General features: G+C 48.7%; 1 protein-coding gene across 3 annotated transcripts in view; it reads right to left on the reverse strand.

Annotated features, from left to right (window-relative positions):
• Positions 1-25,026, reverse strand: part of WNK3 (WNK lysine deficient protein kinase 3) — a 794,746-nt gene that overhangs the window by 96,218 nt on the left and 673,502 nt on the right. For all 3 annotated transcript variants that reach the window (XM_086940176.1, XM_086940174.1, XM_086940175.1), the window contains exon 21: positions 24,461-24,672. In XM_086940176.1, coding sequence (XP_086796302.1) covers positions 24,461-24,672 — 212 coding nt within the window. The remainder of the gene's footprint in view (positions 1-24,460; positions 24,673-25,026) is intronic.

A 25,026-nucleotide genomic window follows, 5' to 3' on the forward strand; every position in this document is an offset into this window, starting at 1 on the left:
TATATACGGTGCAATCTATGTACAAGTATATACAAGTTTCTTCATTGGCCAGATAATGCTTTTTAAACCAAGGATTCCTAAAGTTCCTATCCGGATCCTGGTCTTTCTGGGCCTATGATGCTCGTCGACGTTTCGACCCTCTTGCGCCCCGGTTGGTGGTCGCGGCGGGTCTTCCTCAAGACAGGGGGACAGTATATGGGACAGACCGGATAACTTCAGTCTGAGGCCGGTGTGGCAAACATGCCAGTCAACTCTTTTGAAATGATTACTTTCCAAGGCAAACGGGGGTGCTTCTTTCCTCTTGTATGCGCTCCCACCGTACGCTCCGCTGAGCCGGGTCAATCCAAACAACCAGCCTGCCAGGCGGCGTCTGCGGAGGTCCGCCGTCAGCGCCCCCCTCCTCCGTGCTCCGAAGCTCCACAGCGCACCCGCGGGAAAGCCAACCAGGAACGCCGAGGGCCACAGGTCCGCCGGGTCGCAGAACTGCTCCAATCTCTGTCCCCAACGGCACCAATAGACACGGGACAGTCCGGGGCGTCAGGCGAGCCGGGATTGGGCTCAGCTGGGCATCTGATAGGGCTCCACTCAAAGCTTAGCAAAAGGCGGCGCCTGAGAGACGGAGATTCGCGTCTTACTCCGCCGCCATCTTGGACACGCTCCAGCAGAAGGTTTTTTACCTCCCTTTTGCTTTTCAGATGTTGGGGAAGTAACAGATAAACTTTTCTTCACCTTCCTAGCTGTCTGCGTCTCCTCAGTCTGTCCCAGCCTCTCCTTTACACCTCGGTGAGGAGATTATAAGGGGCTAGCCCTTTCAGACCTATCAGAGGTCTTTTGTAAGGCTTTCACAGAGGGCTCAGTAGATGTTGAAGGGGATGACCTACCCCTCTTCTTGGATCTTCTGGAGGACACAGCTGAGGAAGAATCCTCACTGTCAGATGTCAAAACCTCCTTACGTGACTTCATTTTCTGGAGCCAAGTCAAGAAGCGGCCTTATTTGTCTCTCAAAGACTTTGTAGAGAATGTTCTGTAGATTTTACAATCTGTGGTCTTGTGGTCCGGGTACAAGCAGTAGATACAGTCCTCATGCTTGTCCTCCACAAACAGCCTCTTCTTAAAACAAGTAGCACAAGCCCTAAATAACGCCTTCTTCTCCTTGTCAGACATATTAAAGTTGAAGAAATGGAAAAGAATCCAATCTGAAGAGAAATCTGAGCAGAGCTCAGTGGAGACTCCCTGGCACAACGTGCAGTAGAAAAATCTGAGGCTCTCTCAGGAGGGTTCTATGGGGTGAGGGTATTCTGATTGGTTGTGGCAGAAATGTTGGTCTCTTTTACAAAAAGAGGTGGATAAGCTACAAAATGAGATGAGGCCTAGGCCTAGTTTTCTCTTTTGTACTTACTGCTATGGTATTTTTTATTGACCGAGACTCCCATTCCGAAGACGGGGGAATAATACAAAGCATGGGAATCTATGAAAGTTCCAATACTGGGGCAAGCATTTTTTTTAACAAGTGTTGACCTAAGCAACGGAAATATTCAGTTTGACTGATTTAAGTATTAAGGCATGCACAAATACGATTTAAAAAATGTATTAATTTCTTAAGAATGAATAGATCTTTCTGGCACTGTGGAAGACTGAGGAAAAAAATTAAGGAGAATGCCTTGCTGGTTAAGGTAAACATAATGAAGCCAGTAAGTCTGGAGGTGATTACTGCCTTAGCATGACTGTTCTGATTAGATCTCAGGAGGAATACAGAGGCAGACACTTGCAGATGCTTCGACACTCAGTGTGACCTTAACACTAGTTCGCAGAACGGGGAGGATGGGAGGGGCGGTAAGAAATCTATCACTACTAATGTCTCTTACAGATATATCGTTACACAAGTAGTAACTTGTGCATCTGAAAGAGACACGTTAGTGATAGATTCCTTACCTTAGAATAAATACCCCAGAAATACCAACCCCGGTGGTGGGTCCGCGAACAAGATTACACCAGAAAGTCACAGAGAACAGAACGGCCAAAGAAGCCGTCTCTCCGGACTTGACTGTCAAGGCAGTAATGCCTGTAAACGTGTGCAGCGAGGCCCACGTAGATGCCTGACAAATGTCCTGCAAGAGAACGCCACGTCCCAAGGCAGTAGTGGCTGCCGTTGCCCTTGTGGAATGGGCATGCAGCCGCACAGGAAGCTTCTTCTTAGCCAACTAGCAACAAGCTTTGATGCAGAGAACGACCCACCGAGAGATGGCCCGTTTGTGCACGGCCCGATCTTTTTCTGGCACCCACGTAGCCAACCAAGAGCTGGTCATCCACCTGGAACTGCTGTGTGCGCTTCAGATAAAATGGGTATCAAAATTGGGTCCAGACGGTGGAGCTTCTCCTCCTCTTTCGAGGGATGCGGAGGCGGAAAGAAGGTGGGCAAAGTGATGGTCAGCCCGATGTGGAAGGGCGTGATAATCTTTGGCAAGAAAGAAGGAGGGGTCCTTAAAACCACCTTGTCCGGATGAACAGAAAGGAAAAGTGGTTTAGAAGAAAGGGCCTGGAGCTCATTCTCTCTTCTGGCAGAGGTGATAACTACCAGGAAAGCTGTCTTTAGAGTAAGAAGACGCAAAGGACAGTTATAAAGGGGCTCAAAGGGAGCGCACATCAGATATGTCAAGACAAGGTAAGTCCCATTGAGGCTTTATGAACGGCCTGGGAGGAAACGTGTGCGTAATGCCTTTCAGGAAACGGTTAACAACCGAGGACTTAAAAAGAGAAGTTTGATCAGGAAGCAGCAGAAAGGCAGAGATGGCAGAAAGATAACCCTTGATAGTGCCCAGAGCCGTGCTGGGCCAAGGAAAGAAGGAACAGAAGAACTTCGGAAAGAGGGGCAGAAAGAGGATCCACAGACTTATCTGTGCACCATGCCACAAACTTGTTCCACCTGCAGGCGTATACCGTTTTAGTGGAGGGACACCTGGCTGCCAGAATGACATCACAGACTTCTGGAGGAAGATTGAACGCTGTCAACTGTCGCCGCTCAATCTCCACGCATGGAGGTGGAGGCTGGACAGGTTCGGGTGGAGAACCGGCCCATGCTGCGGCGACAGAAGATCCTCCCGAAGAGGCAGTCGGATCGGGGGATCGATCGCCATGTTGAGTAGCTCGGAATACCAGTATCTATGTGCGCAATCCAGAGCCACAAGAATGACTTGTGCCCGTTCGCGCCTGATCTTCTTCAGCACTCTGGGCAGAAGTGGTATAGGCGGAAAGGCGTACAACAGCTCCACTCGCGACGAAAAGCATCGCCGAGCGAGTGCCGCCTTGGAAATTCCAACGCGCAGAATTGATGACATTGCACGTTCTCTACGGTGGCGAAAAGATCTAACCAAGGTTCTCCCAACTGCAGAAAGAGACCCAGCACCACGTCCGAGTTCAGATGCCATTCGTGATCCATCAAGCACAGGCAGCTGAGTTCGTCCGCACTGGCGTTCAGAGAACCTGCCAGGTGATGAACCACCAGGAGTAATGCCCTGATGTTCCAGCCATGTCCAGAGGCGCAGAGCCTTCTGACATAGGGTCCACGACCCCACCCCGCCCTGTTTGTTGCAATACTACATGGCAGTGGTGTTGTCCGTGAACACCTGCACTACACTTCCCCGGACAGAGGGAAGGAATGCAGTCAGTGCAAGTCGGATCACCTGAAGCTCCAAAAGATTGATGTGGAGCAGGGACTCCGCCTGAGACCAGAGGCCTCTGATCTCCACCTCTCCCAAGTGGCCTCCCAATCCCAGGAGTGACGCATCCATCACCACTGTGTGCTCCGGTTGGGGAATGGGGGGGGGGGGGGGGGATCTACCATTGACCCAATCGCGATTCGTGAGCCACCACCGCAATTGGTGTGCAGTGCCCTCCGAGATCTGGACGTGGGAATAGCGGCACAGGAGGCATGCAGTGTTCACTGACTGCAGCCCTAGCCTGGACGAAGAGAACAGCCACTTGCCAAACTGCTCAAATTTCTTAGAGTCCTTATTCCGCGGAGCCGTGGGAAAGGCACTCAGAGCTGGAAGCTTGAATGACCAGATTCTCTGGTGTAGGATGAGTGGTCAGAAAAGCAGGGTCACCAGGCACCGGGCGATGACGCCTGGCGAAGTTCTTGTTCACTGGGGCCCCTGTGGCGGGCCGTGACCAAGTCCCCAACAAGACTTCCGTGAGGGCATCAATAAAGGGCAGCAGCGGCTCCGATTGAGTGGAGCCCGGCTGAAGTACCTCAGTGAGAAGATTAGTCTTCAGGGTCACCGTGGGGAGATTGAGGTTAAGGACCTCAGCTTCCTGATGGAGCACCACCGTATATGAGGTACCTTCCTCCATAGTGGGCGGGGGAGAGGCGAAGCCCGGATCGGAGGAGACGTCAAGGCCACCGCCCTCCTCCAAGCCATCCACCCAGTCCTGCTCAGGATCACACTGACGAGCAAGCGGGTCCTCGGACCCCTCCCAGTCATCCTCCACCGCCGGCGTAGTAGGCACAAGCCTTGGCGGCAGGGCATGGAGCGGGGAAGGAATAAACGGCACCAGAAACAGCGTAGGGAATGGGGCTAGCCGGGTCCGGGTCCCTATTCGGATCCCAGGCGGGGACAAACCCGTGCAGGAACCGGGGCAGAGGTGGAACCAGCGGTATCCACTGCGGCGCCGCCGGGGCCGGCAGCATGGGACCTCTTTGCGCCGAGGCCGGAGTCCGCGGCGCAGGATCCTGCGGCTCTGGGGCTGGATCCGCCAGAGGAGTCGGCGGACCAGCAGGATCCTGACACGGGACCGCGCGGCCCGAAGGCGCACCAGCGGGAGCTCGAGGCCTAAACAGGCGGTCCATGGCAGCAAGGAATTCTTGCATTTGTGCGGGAGTCGCCGATGGGTCCGGGTAGGCCGCGGGACTCCCGGGCTCCAGAGGAGCCTCAGGGGCGGAGCCCCTATCCCCCTCATCCGCGGATCGACGGTGGGACGGAGTGCGATAATGCTTCTTCAACTTCTTTTTGTGTCGTCTCTTACCCGAATCAGAGGGTGAACACTTGGAACCCGAGGAGCGGTGATGGCGGCTCCACGAGCGATCACAGGAATGACCCCTGGACCTCAAACGGCACGGTGACGAGTGCCAAACTTCAAGCAACTTCCAAACAGGACCGGGAGTCATGATCTTGCTCCAGGTAGTAGAGACAGACGTCATGAGGGTCCGCCACCGACATATTGCAACGGCAGGTCCCGCAGGACTTAAAACCAGGCATCCCTACTAGTACCAGAGAGAACCAAATTGAGACAAAAGTCTCAAAAAGATAGTAAAAACATTACTGAGGTATGTGCTCTATCCGTATCTCCCCTTGCTGGTGCGGAAAAAATAAAGAATTGACGCCAGCGCGCATGAGTGGCGCCTAAGTAGTTTCCGTGACGTCATCTCGGCGCATACGACACCAGCAATGGACGCGGAGTAGCAGGACGCCACCTACTGATGCACAGGGGTACTGCTAAACAAAACTTTCCAGATCCAGTCTGACGCCTGGGGTTATTTTAAGGTAGGGAATCTATCACTAACGTGTCTCTTTCAGATACATGTGATTAAGTTGTTTTGACGTCACCCTGAGGGGTAGACTTGAGCTGTGTTGCCATGCAAGCAAACAGCCGTTCTTGGAAAGCTCTGAAAGCTGGGGATTGTGCCAGGACACCACTTGTAACTGCCAAGAACCACCAGTCAATCAGACAGAAAAACTGAGTGCTACTGCCGAAAACCCAAAGTACAGGGAAGGAATGATTGTTTGCTATATTTACTATACTCTTTACAAAACAGCAAACTAAGAAAACTCATTATAGATGAGGAACCTCTACCTGGACTGTGTCTCTGCTTGATTTATTTTGTTTGTGTGGGCACAATGTTTGAAACAAGGGCCAAACAAGGTAAACAAAAGTAAAGGCTTGTCAATATGGCTGACAAACTGTCCTGTAGAATGTCTGGAGGATAACTTGGAGCTATCTGAATCATGAACCTCGGTTTCCCTAGAAAGTGCACCCTGCGACATTGTAGGAGTGCAGATGAACACAGGAAAACAAGAGCTGGTTATGACCACGCCACTGGACACGGCCAAGCACAATGTTATCATCGCTGATCATCCTATGGATGGGGAAAAGTGCACTCTAACAACACTATTGGACCAATACACATTAAGAACTTGGCACAAAAAAAGGTTCATATAGATCGGCTCAAAAACCGGCACCACAGTTTCAATCACCATTTACTACCAGTAGTCCGGGCCAAATAAACACTATATTATAAATTATTACAGCAACAGTCAAGTCAACTTCGATCTTCATTACACCGGGATCATCAAGTTAAGTTAAACGAGCGTTCATTCTGGTCACCTATAGCACCGAAACTACAAAGAGTGGAACGTTTCCCTGGTATGTCACAAATTAGATAATCTCTGGTTGTAAAGGCGTCTATTTACACATCAGTAAAAGCAATAACAGACCAAAGTCTACCAAAAATACCACTAGAAACATCCCTCCAAATTTAACCTGATCCTGATCGGAAAAAGCCAGTTCTTGGGAGAATCTTTGAGCACCACAGAAATCCTGGAGTTTCCTGTTCTATTATCTTCTGATGAACGAAACTGTGCAGGTTTGCACTCTGATATAGGCATGATAGAAAACCTATCAATATGCATAAAACCAGACGCCACAAAAGTGTCCCCAAATCAGAATCTATCCTGTTCAACCCATTAAGTTATAAACAAACTTTAACTGTGGCACCCAGTGCCTGGACTCCTCTCTAATCAAATATGGAGGCCCTGGCACAGGACACATCAGGACGTGATGGGGTTGGTTCACAATTGGAACCCTTAATATTCGATGATTTCTACTTATCCCATAATGAACAATCAGTGTACAAAGGTTGCAAGACAGATCTACAGATGTAGATCAAATAACAAATGATCTATCATTGGATCAACCAATATGGAGTATCATTAAGGTCCTGTGCAAAACTCTGGACATAATTGCAGATGCAATCAAAACACAGTCTACAAAACTCTATGCCCAATTAGAATTTACTAAGCAATTTACAACTTCTGTAGTGACCATCGATCACAGGATGGCCGTGGTCAAAGAAGTTGTAAAAGAAAATCTAATTACAAACTCCAACCAAAGGGCATTAGAGAACCAAAATGTATTCCCTTGATGGAAACGTTGCTAAAGTACCAAAGGTTATAAATTACATTATAGAAGACTGTAGGCAAAATTTGTCAACCAATTTACCTACTGTCCAAAATACAGCATCTGTATGCCTAACAGCCCTCAAGGCAGCATAGCCCCTGCAACAGGCCTTGGTTGAGCTGAATCATCATTTGAGGATGGGAGACTCAGTTGAAGAATTAGGAAACCCTCATACCTCCAATATTGAGACAACTACTTCAAACAAAAATGTACAAAGAAAATAGAAAAAGCTTAAAGAAAAAACTCATAAGAAATAATCGAAAGCATACGCTTTAAAAAGATCAAAACCTCTTTCCGTTCCTTTAACTATAAAACAACTGCTTCAAATTATTACACAGCCATTTGAAGAGACACATTTTTAAGAATCAGGAAAAGTTACAAGGCAATCACCCAAGAAAGTAATTAAAATTGATCAAACTGATTTCTTTGCAAATCAGAATCCAGGACTGGGGTTTAGTAAATCACGCATTCTTTAGTCCCACATAAACAGAGGGTTAACAGGGTATATAGGTTGATCCACTCAGCGTAGCTGGAAAACATAAGTGGGGCAAATGTATCAACTATTGAGGTAAAAAATCTGCCACCTACTACAGAGGGTGAGAACCATGAAATTGATTTAAATCAAACAAATCAAATGACTCAACGCAACCAAAGAAGTCAAGCTCAACTTCAATATGGTGAAATAGATGCAAAATTATCATTGACCTTTGATTCAGATCAGCAACTCACAATCAAGGTCCCACATCCCGATGGAGGAATTTGCCTACAACATGAAGTAAGCCCAGAACAAATAGATCCGAGCATCATAAAAGCCTTACATGGGAAACCCCAAGCTTTGGCTCCAGGTGATTTAACCCCCTCGGCCATTGGCCCGGCTCCCGATCTTTTACATTCTTTGGTAAAAATAGAAAATACCACACATGACAAGGATCAACCTTGAGTATCAGACAGCTGGAAATCAATTAAAGAAATGAGTCTAGGTAACCTGCAAACTAATACGCTGCATAACTTTAATCAAGGCAGCATAAATGGTACCGAAGAGCAGATCATATTTACCGAACAGTATGCATCTCTATTGAGATATCCTCAATAGAGGCAGCATCTTGCGACTTATAAACATTTTGCCAGGTTTACAAGATAGAAGGTCAAACAAGCTCATGCCTGTATGCTTTGATCAACACAGTAAGAAAATGGGGGAAAAGAATCCACACATACAGTAAGGTCCAGCAGAAAAGTAACAAACGGAATCGTCGCTCATATAAAGAGGCTTCAAGGGTGGGGCGTTCACGTAAAGTCACCAAAAACTGAATCCTACCCGCTAATTTTCTTAGAGCAGCCGAGCTCAAATACATTAGTCAATCAACTAAAGCTTAAACGAAGCATAAATCTAACCTTGAAAGCTGCAGTTGGCTCTTTCCAACCTCTTCCATGGTGAGCTGATTTGACGGAAATGAAATTCTGTATTGCGAATAGTCTACCACAAATTCAACAAGTTTCCACAACTGTAGAAAAACAACAGCAAACAACTTTTTCAAATCAAACGTACAATTATTTACCATTAAAAAGACCCATATTATCAGTTCATTCAGATAATCGCTTATAGGATAAACCCAGAATCTCTAATTTGGTAATTGCAACATTAGCACACCTAAAAGTATTAAGCTGGAATACAGCAGGCCTAAGTTTAAAAATGGACAATAAGGATTGGTTCACTTTTATAAAACAGGACATCTGCTGTTTGCAGGAAACGTGGGCTGTTGATATCATTGACCTTGATGGATATTTTCCCAACAAAAAGGCAGACCCATAGGAGGTTTGATTGTCTGGGTAAGAACCCCGTTGGCTGTCAATACTGAAGTGATTTATACCAAAACCAACAAGAACATACAAACCGTGGTGCTAATAAATCAGGAGTGATCACTCAAGATAGTGAATGTATACTTTCCTCTAGCAGGGTGGGCCTTCGTCAAACCAGATGTACGGCTATTCAAAGAATAGCTCAAGGCTGGCGGTGCCAATAAAGATGCCGATAAGAAGTAGACACGGAGCGCCTTGGACTGTCGAAAGTGAATACACATTATTGTGTGGTGATTTTAATTCCAAAATGCACCCCTTACTACTGGTGCCCACACTAAAGGACGAAGACAGTGTAAGGAATATTCCTTCACTTTCCATACAGCACTGTGTTCGTACAAGGAAAGGTGAAGCCATCTTAGAAACTTTAGTTAAGGAGGTTATATGTTCATTGAAAGTCCAAACTCCTTCAGACGACCCCCCCCCCCCCCAACCTAAATTGCACTTTCAGAGCTAGGAATAGGCAAAGTGTTATTGACAATATGGCAATTAACTTTGCAGCATGGCACCTTGTCGATACATTAAAGAAAGAATTGAAAGCGACGACAATCACCTACTCTGTGATATATTACACCCATACCTGAGCTCTCTTGCTTCTCAATCAAAACATTTTGTAGATGGTCAAAATGTTGCATTGAAACTAACATCAAAGATCATTATTGGCACCAACGATATATGTGACCAAAAGATTTATACTTTCAGTAAAAAATGGGTGGCACTGCAAGCTGATCTCCGCCTCTCCCTGATGGCCACCCCATCCTAGGAGTGACGCATCTGTTACCACTGTGAGGTCTGGTTGAGGAAGGGGGAGGGACCTGTCTTTGATCCAAGCTTGTTTCGTTAACCACCACTGCAGTTGTTGTGCAGTTCCCTCTGAGATCTGGACGTGGTCAGAGAGATTCCCCTGATACTGCGCCAACTGGAACCTCAAGCCCCACTGCAGAGCCCGCATATGCCATCTGGCATGATCCACCAGCAGCATGCAGAAGGCTATGAGGCCCAGCAGCCTCAGGGTCATTCTCACCGAAATCCGGGATAGAGGCTGAAACATCAGTATCATAACCCGAATATCCCAGACTGGCTGCTCTGGAGTATAGGCCAGAAATTGCCCTGTATTCTGAACTGCTCCGATGAAAAGGAGCTTCTGAGAGGGAATCAGGTGCGACTTCGGCACGTTGATAGTGAACCCCAGCGAATGCAGGAGGTCCACCGTAGTCTGAAGGTGGGAGATGCCAGCCTGGAAGGATCCCCCCTTCAACAGCCAGTCGTCGAGATAGGGGAAGACTGGAACCCCTTATCTGCACAGATGAGCTGCTACCACCGCCATCACTTTCGTGAACACCCAAGGGGCACTGGTATGGCCGAAGAGGAGCATGGTGAACTGAAAATGCCAGAGGCTTACCGTGAACCACAGTTAGCGTCTGTGGGCCAGCAGGACGGGGATGTGAAAATAGGCATCCGTTGAGGCCCCTGAGGTCTAGAATTGGGCGCAGACCTTTGTCCTTTTCGGGCACTAGAAAGTAGCGGGAATAGCAACCACAACCTACTGCTGGCGTTGGAACCCACTTGATAACTCCCTTGGCAAAGAAAGTTGCTACTTCCTGGCGGAGAAGCGCCAAATGATCCCCCAACATGAGATCGAAAGACGGTGGCATGGAGGGAGGGGTAGTTTCGAAAGGGAGGGGTAGTTTCGAAGGGGAGGGAGTAGCCCCTTCGGACTATTTGCAAAACACACCTGTCTGACGTGATGGTTTTTCAGTAGGGGAGGTGATGGAGAATCCTGCCGCCCACTGGCCTTTGGTGGCCCTCAAAGGTCTGACTAGGAAGGTTTGGAGGCCGCTGTATGGGGGGAAAGGGTGGACTGGTCCATTTGCTGGCTCACAGACCCGCCTCACTGGGTTCCACGTCCGAGGCCTTGCTGAGCCTGGGCAGCATGCATGAACCGGTGGCTCGACTGGGTCGGACATGGTGGGTGCTCCTTCGGTAGCCACAAAAGGGGCGAAAAGCAGACTGAGGTGGATGGGATGATGCAGCGAGGCACAATGATCTGACCATAGCTCGAGAATCCTTAAAGCGCTCTAGCGCCGGGTCCGCTTTGTCACCGAAAAGGTGACCGCCATCGAAGGGCATATCCAGCAAAGTTGACTGGACATCCCCCTTAAAGGTACACGTCCCCAACCAGGCGTAGCGCCTAAGGACTACTGATGTGGCAATCGTTCTGCCTAGTGAGTCGTGGTATCCAGTCCACAGCGAATCATGAATTTTGCTGCATCCCTACAATCTGACACCGCTTGGGAGAGAACAGCCGGGCCTCCTCCGGGCACTGATGCAGCACTTGCGTGACCGTATCCCAGATAGTATGGGAGTACGTGCCAAAGAGGCACGTGGTATTCATGGACCGCAGAGCTAAGCTGGAGGAAGCGAGTACATGCGCTTCCCAAGATGATCCAGCTTTTTGGATTCCCCCATTGGGGGAGTAGACGGGAATGCGCCCTTGGAAGACGAGATTTGGACCACCAAGCTCCCGGAGCCGGGCGGTGATCAAACGTCCTTTCATCAGGAGCCCCGTGGTGGGGTGGGACCAGGTGCCCTGAAGGACGTCAGTGAGGGCTTTGTTGAACGGCAGAAGGGGTTCGGAGACCGTTGCCGCCGGTTGAAGCACCTGTCAGGAGGTTAGTCCTGACCACCACGGAAGGGTGCTCCAGGCCCAGGGCCTCGGCTGCCCTTCGCAATACCACAGCACTCTTCTCTGTAGCCACGGTTGAGGGAGAAAGCATGTCAAGGTCTGGAGAAGTGTCCAGACAACTGGTGTCACCCAGGTCCTCTCTCCAGTGCGGCATTTCAAAATAGTCTGCTACAGGGTCCAGTGACATCTCTCAATCATCATCACCAGGGATGAACAGGGGCACAAAAGTACCCTCCGGCATAGAATCGGACGTCAGTCCGGCTCCATCTCGGGGGTGATGTTGGCCGAGGGCACAGCCGGCGCAGGTCGAGTGAGGTCGACCAGTGTCGATCGGGATCCAGGCCTAGATCCATGGGGGTCCTCCGGCGCCAGAGCCGCTGGCATCGAAGGCCCAGAACCCCCAACCGGCTCCACAGGGCCCGAAGGAACGTCAGCAGAGTCAGGCTGCCCCAAGATGGAATGGAGGGCTTTGTAAAATGCATGAAGTAGGGCAGAGGACGCTCCGGCTCCTGGAAAAGGGGGGAGATGCGGAGTCGTACCAGAAGGAGGCACCGAAGACGGAGACTTTGAATGACAACGCTACAGGTCCCGCGTCACGTCAGCTGACCGACAAGGAGAAGGCGAAGAGCGCCGGTGCTTCTTCGCCTTTTTCTTGTGCTTCGACTTACCCAAGGATTTTGAAGACTTTAAGTGAGACGTGGTGTGGGAGCTCCGCGAGCGGTCTCAAGACCATCCTCTCGATCGAGACCAGGAACGACGCCAGGCCTCCAAGAGCTTTCGGGACCGCTCCCGCAAAGACTTAGGATTCATGGCACCAGAAGCACGGGTCCGTCTCAGACATCAGTTTGAAGCCAGTTTGACGATGGGACATCCCTCGCCCACCAGGAGTCGACGACTCAAAAAAGAAGTCGACAAAGTTGAAAAGAGCTTAGACAAAAAAATGACTACAGGGGTAGCTCTCTCCGGATCTGCACTAGGCTGGCGCGGAAAAGAAAGAACTGACGTCAGTCCGCAGGGGCTGTGTCTAAGTAGGCACAGCTATGTAATCCCGGCAAACACGACGACAGACGTGGAGTCGACCAACGCCACCTACCAACGTGCAGGGGTACTGCTAAGAAAAAAAATCTCTGGATCCAGTCTGATGCCTGGGGGCAATTCTAAGGTAAGGAATCTATAACTGTCTCTTTTAGATCATATCTCATAATATATGAAAACATTTAGTATTATGTTACGAAAGAAAACATATTATAGGAAATGTGTGGAACTAATAAGAGGCTAATGGGAAGAAAGAGGTAGCCCACATTTACTGGAAAAGATGTCTCAGAACTGCTTGGCCTACTACCAGATCCCCTTGAGGAGTCGTGTCTAGACAGTAGTGTAGTGTAAAAGTATGCATATTCTTTCAGGTAGCTGCTCTGCAAATGTTCAGGGGTGGCACATCAGCAAACAGTGCGGTTGAGGTTGATACAGTTCTTGTAGAGTGAACATTCACCAATGTTTGTAATGGTTTCCTGCTGCTTAATGAAAGAAGTGAATTGCAGCAGATATCCATCTAACTATAATCTGTTTGGAAAGGGGTTGTCCCCTCACTGGTGCGCTGTAAGCCGTATACAACCGTTTAGATTCACGAAAACTCTTGGTCCTGTCTGTGTAGAACTTGATGCATCTCTTGGTGTTCAAAGAATGAAGAGCCCTTTCTGTGGATGTTTAAAGGTTTGGAAAGAAGGTCTTCAAGATCACTAGCTCATTGAGGTGGAAGTCTGAAGGGACTTTAGGTATAAACTTTAAGTCTTGTCGAAAGATTACCCTGTTCTCTAAATTATAGGAAGGGCTTTTAAATAGTGAGGGCTTGGTACTCAGCAGAGCAACTTTCCAGGAGAGGTACTTTAAATTTGCTCTATGAATAGGCTCAATGGGTGCTTCATTAGCTGTGATACCACTGTGTTCAGATGGTAAGATGGAGGAGGAGGTTTTACTGGAGGGAAAACCCTAAATAAATCTTTGAGGAACTGTTTGATTATTCTGAGGGACCATAAAGAGGGTGACTTGGGTGATCATCTGAATCAAGATATGCCCGCCAGGTGAACTCTGATGGATGAATGAGCTAACGCTCCAGACGCTGCTCCCCGCTCCGCCTGCCTGCTGAAGTGCCTCTGCATCCCCACCTCGCTCTTCCGCAAGTACCCACAGAGTGTGAACTGAACTGCCTGATAGGCAGGAACCTCGTTGTGCATTAGTCTGCCATAGCGCTCCGCCTGCCTAACTACGCTGCTATTAATAACTTGGCATTTTGAATATTGCTGCGCTGTTGTTACTGTTGTCTGCCTGATCTCACCGGTGCCTTTATTATCAAGATCGCGCTATTCGATTTCTGTGCCCCATTCCGGTCAGATCTTGGCTGAGGCCATTTTGTTATTGCTGTTTGCTTCCTGTGCCTTCCCCGACCAGTTCCCCGCCCAGCTCCCGCCTCCCAGCTGACCACCCCTCCCACTGACACCATTTGCCCCGCTCGCCCGCTACAGTGCTGTGACCGTCCTGTTCTCAACATACACGGTCGCTCCAGACGCTGCTCCCCGCTCCGCCTGCCTGCTGAAGTGCCTCTGCATCCCCACCTCGCTCTTCCGCAAGTACCCACAGAGTGTGAACTGAACTGCCTGATAGGCAGGAACCTCGTTGTGCATTAGTCTGCCATAGCGCTCCGCCTGCCTAACTACGCTGCTATTAATAACTTGGCATTTTGAATATTGCTGCGCTGTTGTTACTGTTGTCTGCCTGATCTCACCGGTGCCTTTATTATCAAGATCGCGCTATTCGATTTCTGTGCCCCATTCCGGTCAGATCTTGGCTGAGGCCATTTTGTTATTGCTGTTTGCTTCCTGTGCCTTCCCCGACCAGTTCCCCGCCCAGCTCCCGCCTCCCAGCTGACCACCCCTCCCACTGACACCATTTGCCCCGCTCGCCCGCTACAGTGCTGTGACCGTCCTGTTCTCAACATACACGGTCGCTCCAGACGCTGCTCCCCGCTCCGCCTGCCTGCTGAAGTGCCTCTGCATCCCCACCTCGCTCTTCCGCAAGTACCCACAGAGTGTGAACTGAACTGCCTGATAGGCAGGAACCTCGTTGTGCATTAGTCTGCCATAGCACTCCGCCTGCCTAACTACGCTGCTATTAATCACTTGGCATTTTGAATATTGCTGCGCTGTTGTTACTGTTGTCTGCCTGATCTCACCGGTGCCTTTATTATCAAGATCGCGCTATTCGATTTCTGTGCCCCATTCCGGTCAGATCTTGGCTGAGGCCATTTTGTTATTGCTGCTGTTGTTGTTTGCTTCCTGTGCCTTCCCCGACCAGTTCCCCGCCCAGCTCCCGCCTCCCAGCTGACCACCCCTCCCCCCTCTCCATCCACTTATGACAGTTGTCTGTTCGCGCAGCGTTCATGCGCAGCGGTCGCGCCCCAGTCGCGCCAAAGGTAAGCCCGTCTATGCCCATCCGCGCCTGGACCGCGCCCAGCGCCAGACCCCCTGGTCCACGCAATGCCCAGCCCTCCCGCATTACTTACGATGCCTCCACCCTTCTAGCCCTTAACCCCGGCCGACTCTCCAACTGCGCCCAAGCCGCTCCTGGACACACCCATGGACCCTTCACTTGCTACTCCTGCAAGTTCGACGGCACCAAGAAAAACTCCTCATCCACGATCACACAACAGATATCTGACTCCAACCACCTAAAATGCATCCTGCTCAACACCTGCTCAGTCCACAGACACGCCATCGACCTCTGGAACCTACTAGACACCATTTCTCCCGACGTCGCCTTCCTAACAGAAACATGGATGAACGCCTCATCAGCCCCAGACATCACCATTGCCATCCCGGAAGGATACAAGATCATCCGTAAGGACAGCACCGACCAAACAGGAGGAGGCATCGCTATCGTCCATAAGAACTCCATCCGCATCTCAACCAGCTCAGACGTCAACCTTACCAGCGCCGAACACCTTCACTTCCAGATCCACACCGACCCCAAGACCACACTCAGAGGCACACTCCTCTACCGACCTCCAGGACCCCGTGCACAATTCAGCGACGTAATCACTGACTTTATCACCCCACACGCCCTCCCCTCCGAGGAATACATTCTGCTGGGAGACCTCAACTTTCACCTGGAAAAGAGCAATGACAGCAACGCCACCTCCCTTCTGGACAATCTCGCCAACCTCGGACTCAAACAACTTGTCACTACGCCCACCCACATCGCTGTCACACACTCGACCCTATCTTCACCTCCAGCAAACATGTCTCCTTCAGTCACACCACTACTCTCCATTGGACGGACCACAGCTGTGTACACTTCATCTACAATAAGACCACAACTCACAACCATCCTCAACCTACTCTGCGAAGAAACTGGAACAAAATCACCATCGACCAGAACTCCTCATCGCTTCTCCAAAACCCCCCTGCCCACTCCTCCATTAACCTCACCCAATGGCTATCCAACAGCGCCGACATCCTAGCACCGCTGAAAAAACGTCAAATCAAACTAGGCAGCAAAAACGCCTCCTGGTTCAACGATGATCTTAAGAAATCGATGAAACTCTGTCGCTCCCTCGAGAAGGCCTGGAAAAAAGACCCAAACACCAGCACCAGGGACGCCTTCAAAAACGCCACCCGCATACACCACCAACTAATCCGATCTGCCAAGAAAGCCGCATTCAAAGACCGACTAGACAACAACGCCCACAACAGCAAGGAATTATTCAACATCGTCAAAGAATTTACCAACCCCTCAGCCAACCCCAACGACATCACCCCCTCTCAAGCCCTCTGCGACTCCCTAGCTTCGTTCTCCCACAACAAAATCGCAGACATCCACAACAGCTTCGACAACCGACCCGGAGACCAACCCACCCAACCTTCTGCAGGACCTTCACCCCCCTTGAACATCCTTAATGACTGGAACCCAATCTCCACTGAGGACACCATCCGCCTGATGAACTCCATCCACTCAGGATCCCCCACAGACCCCTGCCCTCACCACATCTTCAACAAAGCAGACTCCATCATAGCACCACACCTTCGAGACGTCATCAACTGCTCCCTCAACTCCGCCACCTTCCCGGAAAGCTGGAAACACGCAGAACTTAGCGCCCTTCTGAAAAAACCCACAGCGGACCCCACCGAACTCAAAAACTACCGCCCCATCTCGCTCCTTCCATTCCCGGCCAAAGTCATCGAGAAAGCTGTCAACAACCAGCTCGCCGCCTTCCTCGAAACCAACAAATCCCTTGACTCCTCACAGTCCGGCTTCCGAGCCAAACACAGCACGGAGACCGCCCTCATCGCAGCAACAGACGACATTCGAACTCTTCTGGACAATGGAGACACAGTCGCCCTCATCCTCCTCGACCTCTCCGCAGCCTTTGACACGGTCTGCCATAGCACCCTTTTACAACGCCTCAGAAACGTCGGAATCCAAGGAAAAGCTCTGGAATGGATCACCTCGTTCCTCACCGGAAGAACCCAGAGAGTCCGCCTCCCACCATTCAAGTCAGAGGCCACTGAAGTCATCTGCGGCGTACCCCAAGGGTCCTCACTCAGTCCCACCCTCTTCAACGTATACATGAGCCCCCTCGCGGCCATCGCACGCCAACACAACCTCAACATCTCCTACGCGGATGACACTCAACTGATCCTATCACTCACCAAAGACCCTAACACCGCCAAAACCAACCTACATGAAGGAATGAAAGAAGTAGCCGAGTGGATGAAGCACAGCCGTCTGAAACTGAACTCAGACAAAACAGAAGTCCTTATCTTAGGTACCTCCCCCTCCGCCTGGGATGACTCTTGGTGGCCAGAGGCCCTTTGAAAAGCACCCATCCCGACGGACCACGCACGGAACCTGGGCGTCATCCTGGACTCCTCGCTCTCTATGAACAGACAAGTAAACGCTGTTTCATCATCTTGCTTCAACATTCTTCGCATGCTCAAAAAAACATTTCGCTGGATCCCCACCGAAACCAGAAAAACGGTCACCCATGCACTGGTTACAAGCCGCCTGGACTACAGAATCACCCTATACGCCGGTATCACCGCAAAACTCCAGAAAAAACTCCAACGCATCCAGAACGCATCAGCCAGACTCATACTAGACATCCCGCGTAAAGACCACATCTCTAGTCACCTGAAAAACCTCCACTGGCTCCCCGTCAATAAGAGGATCACTTTCCGCCTCCTAACCCACGCACACAAAGCACTTTACGAACTGGGACCTGAATGCCTCAACACGCGATTATCCTTCTACTCCCCCTCCCGCCAGCTACGATCCTCCAACCAAGCCCTTGCCACTGTACCTCGCATCAACAAAACCACCATGGGAGGTAGATCCTTCTCCTACCTCGCAGCTAAAACCTGGAACTCACTCCCCACTCACCTTCGTCTCACTCAGAACCATCTAGCATTCAGAAAGCAACTTAAAACTTGGATATTCGACAAGTAACTCCCCACCCTTCTTCAAGCGCCTTGAGACCCTCCGGGTATGTAGCGCGCTATATAAATCTTTTGACTTGACTTGACTTGACTATCTATTATCTGTTCAGGTGAGGTGGATAGAGGATGTATCTGCTCCAGGTAACACCATAAACAAAATCTTTTCCAATTGTGAGGATTAGTTTTGTTAGTACTGTCGGCTCAGGCCCTGGTAAGTATCCCCCTATATACAGGAGGGATGTTTTGATGGACGAATTCATTGTGCTCAGGAATCTGGCCGATAAGCGAATAGACTCAGAATCTGGGTGCAAGACTTGGCCCTTGCTCATTATCAGGAGATAAGGTGAAATGTTCAATCGAATGTGAGGATTCTTGGACAGAAGGAGGAGTTCTGAAAGACAATGTCGGTGAGGCCACATTGGTGCTATCAGTATCAGATCTTCATCTTCATGAGAACCTTTGAAGTCAGGGGAATGGGCGGAAAGGCGTAAGCAATGATTCTGGACTATGCCATCGAAAATACATTCCCCCATGATCCCAGATGGGGATAGCAGCCTGCAAAGAATCAGCGTTTGGTGTTATGGGAGTTCATAATGAGGTCGAGATTGGGTATTCCTCACTGAGAATATGTGGTTGATTGTCTGCTGATCCAGTTCCCACTCGCAGCAAGAGGACCTTAGTCTGCAGAGAGTGTTCGCTTTCTCGTTTTGCTTTCCTAGGACATATTCCGCTCGCAGATGCACTCCATTTCATATGGCCCCATTCCAGATGTCTTGTGATGCTCGAGAGAGAAGTGATCTCGTAACCCCTTGTTTGTTTATGTAGTGCACTGCTGTTGTATTGTCCATTTGTATGAGAACCTTGGAGTTCTTTATCTTGGGGAGAAAAGCCTGCAAGGCTAGATGTACTGCCTTGAGCTCGAGCAGATGGATGTGAAAATGCTGATGAGGCTTCTGCCACTTGCCGTTGGCCTGTAAGTCTGAAAGGCATGCTCCCCATCCCTCCAAGGAAGTGTCGGTGGTAACGACTAACGGAGAGGGTTGAGCCAGGAATGAAAGGGCAACTGAGAGGTGTATCTGTAGTGTCCACCAAGATAGGGCTTTCATCATGGCTGGAGTGAATGATCACATCAAACAAACCTGTTGCTTGTACTCATTGGAGGTCTAGTTGTTTCTGAAGGTAGGTCGCCCTCTTAGATGGCAAAACGGAACTAGAGGAATGCACGATGACATCATCCTTAATAATGACTTGTAAAGGCATACTGACTGAAGCTTTTTACTGAATTGACTTTGCCAATGATATTAGCTTCACTTGTCTTTCTGACGTAGGGCAGGCTTTGTTGCTTATAGTATCTAGCACTGCTCTCAAAAAGGTTTTAGTTCTTGATGGTTGTGGACTTGACGTTTTACATTTCAAAGTGAGACTTAGCTCATTGACCAGGGCTAGCATTTGTTGATTTTGGTGCGGCGTGACTGGAAGGTGCCTTGATGAGCCGGTCGTCTAAGTATGGGGACACCTGGTGTTTTTGTTTCCTTAAGAAGGCTGCTACAGGAGCCAGACACTTTGTAAATCTGCTGGGGGCTGACTTCAAACTAAAAGGAAGAACTCTGTACTGGTAGTGGCTGCTGGCTACTGTGAAAATGAGGAATCGTCTGTGGGAAAGATGGATGGGGATGTAAAAATATGCATTCTGCAAGTCCAGAGTTGACATATAATCTCTGTGGTGTAGACATAGGAGAATATCTTGTAATGTTACCATGCAGAATGATTGCTTTTGAGATATGTGTTGAGATACCCGAGCTCGAGGATAGACCACCATCCCTTCCACTTTTTGCGAATCAGGAAGAAACAGGAATAGAATCCCTTTCCTTGTTGCAAAAGAGGAACTCTCTCGATTGCTCCCTTCCGGAGTATGGTTTTGACCTCCAATTTGAGCTGTTGCAGATGTTTGGGAATGGAGATGTGCAATGGGTTTGATGATGAGCTCTGAATGAATTCTAGGGTGTGGCCAAATTGAACAAGGTCTAGGACCCATTGGTCTGATGTTATTTCGACCAGCGTCGGATGAACTGGGATATTCTTCCTCCTAGTCTGAATGAGGAGGAGACTGGAGTAGCTAGAGCCTGCGACAGGTTATGGGTGACAACCAGCGTTCTTTCCCGGACGTGTTGCTCTTCCTCTAGGCGTAGGTCTGTTGTAGGCTGCTGAAGGTGGTTGTCTCTGTGACTATTGTGGCCAAAACTGTTGGGAGGTAGATGTGTAGGAGGGCTATTGATACTGCTGATGACCTCCACTTTATGATGGCATGCCTCTTCCCCTGGCTCTGTGAAAGGACATAGTTTTGAACTGTAGAGTCCCCAGTGACTTAACAGGCTCTGTGTCTGTTTTAATTGTTTGTAGGTCTTCAATGACTTGCTTGATGAACAGGTCCTCTTTATCAAAGGGAAGATCTAAAATCTTATTTTGCACTTCAGACCTAAAGGAGGTAGCTTTGAGCCAGCCTTGCCTTCTGAGCACAGCAGAACCAAAGTGTTGTCTAAAAGCAGTGGTGGTTATATCCGTGGCGCAGTTTATGATCTCTGCTGATATGTGCTCCCCGTCCTGCAAGATCTTTTTCGCTTCCATTTTCGCCTCTTCAGGAAGTTGATCTATATATGGGGCAATGTCAGCCCATAGCGGCCAGCCATATTTTCCCAAAACAGCTAGAAAATATCTGCCCTGATATTGATGAAAAACGCTTGCCGATATTATCCAAGCACTGGCCCTCCTTGTCCGACAGCGCAGAGATCAGAGTGGACGGGTTCTTGGATCTTCGTTGGGGTGCCTGCATAATCATGGAGTCTGGCTTCGGATGGCCAGTTAGACAAGCCGGAGAGCCCTCTGGGGCTTTATATTTTTTGTGGAGGTGCAGAAGAACTGCCATTACGGTTTCTGGATTTTTCATTACTTTTAAGCCATCTTCCCACATATAGCTTATAATTGGCATAGACCTTACTGAAATGACTCCTTAAAATTGAAATTTAAAAAAAAAAGTCCATCTGCTTGGTGGGCATGGTGAGCGTGAATATTTCAGCTGCCCTTTCTAGCAAATTATGAAAACCCCCAATATCTTCCAGTGATCAGCCCACTGGGATGGGTGATGGAGATGATAGCGTAGGGATGAGGTCGTCCTCCCATTCCGTATGGGCATCACAATGCTCCCCGTAGGTCTTTGAGCTGGAGTGGATGGTTGAGCAGCGGGTGATCTGATAGGCATTGATGTTTGTTGTGCAGCAGCTGTAGTAACTGGAAATCGCTTCCTAAAAGCATGAATTGCAAGTCAGAAACCAGAGAACCAGGTAGACAAACCATTTCTTCCTGGAATTGCTGCTGGTACTGGTCATGGAAAGAATAATAATGCTGTTTATATTCCTCATCATAGTCCTCCTTTTCTTATTGGCATTTGACATGCAATTTAGAGGGGCGGCATGCGACCCCAAATGGCCCGTCAGAGTCCTCTTCATCCAAGAGATGAGCTGGTATCAGGGGTGTCACCTTGCTGGTAAGGTGTGTTCTGGGATCAAAACATGCATTTTTGATGTTTTGCATTTTTTTCTGTCGTTGACGGTGTTGTTAACAACCTCTTATCTGCCGTCGGCGGTGAGTCATCGGTAATGCTGTAGTTGGCAAGGGTATCTATGTAGACGGAGGAACTGTCGAAAGTGTCGTCGATGAGGCGATCAAGGAAATCTTCAGTGTCAACATTCTAGTCAAAGATGCCGTCGACGAAGATGTCCCTGTCGAGAAAGAAGAGGTGGTGTCACCATATAAGTTTTTGTCATCGATAGTGCCGATGACCATGTACTCGTCAATGGTAGGATACTCGTCGTCACTCTGTCAGCAGGCAGAGCTGAGTAAGGCTTTCTGAATGACTAACTGACCTTAGGAGGTGGTGTAGGCAGTTCAGAGGATGACCTTTTAGCCTTTTCTGAAAGGCAGAACGTTCTTTTTGGAAGAAGACTTGCATTTGTGAAGAGGTTCTGAAGGACTGCAGCTTTTGTAAGACCCATGAGCAGTCTTCACTGAGGCGCTTTTAGGCTGCTCAGAAGAGGATCAGGAAATGGGGTGATCTCTCCCTCTTATGAGATCTTCCAGACGATGAAGAGGAGCCATCATTATCAGTCAGAAACTGGCTCTTTTCTAGTCTTGAGCTACTGAAGCCAGATCGGCAGCCTTCCTTCTCTATCCTTCAATGTTTTGGTTGAAAAGGTATGACATACCTTACAGTTCTTGGCAGAACGATCCGGGTGGAGCCAATAAATGCAGTCTTGGTGAGGGACTTCAGAGTGAAATCTCTTTTTACAGCAGGCATTGCAGGCCCTGAACAACCTTTCTTCTACTTGTCTGACAGGATGTTTAAAATGAAGATTATGTCAGATTTCTTGGAGGAAAGCACTGAAGGTAAAAGGCAACTAATTCGACAGCACTGAGATATTGAAAATAGTCCTTGAAAGTAACCAAGTAGGAAATAACTGAGCAGAGCTCAGTGGAGACTCACTAGCACAACGTGCAGTACAAACTCTGTTGTGGGACTGGAGCCTCTCTCAGAGTGTTGTAGAGAGCAAATCTGCCTGATTGGTTGAAGTCTAAGTTTGGCCTCTTTTTTAAATAGACTATGATAGGTTGCAAAATTGAAGGGCCTAGGGCCTTCATGCGCAATCTTTAAAACTGCATTGCTATTGTATGGTATTGGGGACTCCCATCTCGATGACAGGGAATGATTCAAGCATGTGAATCTATGAAAGTTCCAATACTGGAGTAATGGAGGAGCTGTATAAAATGTGTGTGTTAAGCTTCTCAGAAGAAGCTTATACCACTAGGCCTCAGATGGCCTAGCAATCTGAAGGTATCCTGCCAAGCCAGAGAAAGCTTACTCCAAAGCAGCCAGAATGGGTTTCCAACAAGGCTTCTTTCAAAAGCAGTAGAGGCTCCGAGGCTGTAGAGCTGCAAGTGTCCTAACAAAATGTTAGATTTAGCCTTAGCAATAGGCCAAGTCAATTGTAGTGCTTTTCATACCACTGTAGTGAATGAAGAGACTTCTTATGAAGGAAGTTCAGGGGGGTGTCCTTTGTCTGGAGATGTATGCAGGCCAGCAGTGAATTTGAAGACCAGGAGGAGACCAACAGACGTGTAATAAGTGAGAAGGAAAGGTATCTACCTCTGAATTATTACCTGTAGAGCAAATGTCTTAGTTAAGTATGACAGTCAGATCCAAAGAGTTCCTCCATGTAGGCAAATCACTGATCTCTAAGAAGGTGTTGTGCCAGCAGTTCCTCACAGATCTGACCTTTTTCTTTGGCTCTCGGATAATGTCCACTGACTTCAATGGGTTCAAAAATGGTGCCAATAATGGCTGCGAAGACACTGTTGAGGGCACAGGATTTGTAGCCTTGGAGGACACCGACTTCACCTGAAAGCCAATGGAACGGACTGAATCACCTCCACCAATGAGGAAGAGTCTCGTGTCTGAAAAGTAAGACTCCATAAGGTTGCGAGAGCAGGGATATTCCTCTAGGAAAGAAAGTATTTCTCTTTCATATGGCGTTTTCTGGGTTTGTTGAGTGCAAACCATTTCTTGTTGGGGAATTTAACTGAAGCAGAATGCTTCGCCTATCTCTGCAGGTCTTAGCCAAAAATACTCTGGCCACCTGCTCATGATAACCTTTGGCTGCATCAATAAACAGAAGACACAGGCAGAGGAGTCAGATTCAGCACTAGGTAACCACATGCAGATGCCATAGGGGCCTGACTGACAAGGACATCTTTAGCTGCATTTTGGACAGAGTTTAAATCCTGAAAGCTTAGGAAGAGACCTTTGGCATAGTTGCTATAGAAAGCTGAGATATTTTGTCACTGAAGCCTCCAGAACATTGGGTTAACATTCATGAGGTGTTGAAAAAAACAGGTAGTGATGCCACGGCATTGGTGGGTGTCCTATATATTCCAATGTCATGACATCATGGGTAGGGAGAGTTGCGGCTGAGGCTGAATGGTATCACCTGACAACACTCAAAAGCACCTGCTGACGAACTAGTTGCCCTATCTAGTCTGGTTTCTGGAGGACGGAATCAGCAGAAGAAGGTGTCCATCAGAAATCATTTCTGTTTGATATTACAGTGTCTGCCATTAAAGAAGACCGTGTGTTTGCAGTACATACCCGACTTTACAATACCATTGTCTGTGTGTGTCAGCGACTGCGGGCGGCTGCGCAGTTTGCTTTTCAGGGAACGGGGACGTCGTGGGGATATAGGCTGAGAGGAGAGCTCTGCTGTCTCTGGCTTACTTTCCCTCATGGATCGAAGGCGGTTATAGAGGTCCTGAAGTTCTCGGTTCTGCTGAGCCTGAAGTGTCACCACCTCCTGGATATGCCTGTGAAGACGTGATTAAGAAACTAGTGTGAGATATAAAGAACATACAAAAATGCATATTAATAGTGGAAAAATTACTGTATAAGAAGCTCCTTCACACCATTAGCATCTAGCCTCCTTCTACAGGGTCCCAAAACCTGCCTTTCACTTAAAAACTAGGTAAAGTCTAATTTTCAATAATTCTTTATCATTCAACAGTGATGCATTGAAACACTCATATTATCCACATCCACAAATGTGGAAATGAAAAAATCCCCTTCCCTGAATACTTAAACAAGTTACTTACCTTCGGTAATGTCTTATCTTGTAGAGACTAAATCTAGCCACAGATTGCTTACCTTAGAATTATCCACAG

Source organism: Lissotriton vulgaris, chromosome 10, assembly GCF_964263255.1.
Source record: "Lissotriton vulgaris chromosome 10, aLisVul1.2, whole genome shotgun sequence".
In the NCBI taxonomy this organism is placed as follows: domain Eukaryota; kingdom Metazoa; phylum Chordata; class Amphibia; order Caudata; family Salamandridae; genus Lissotriton; species Lissotriton vulgaris.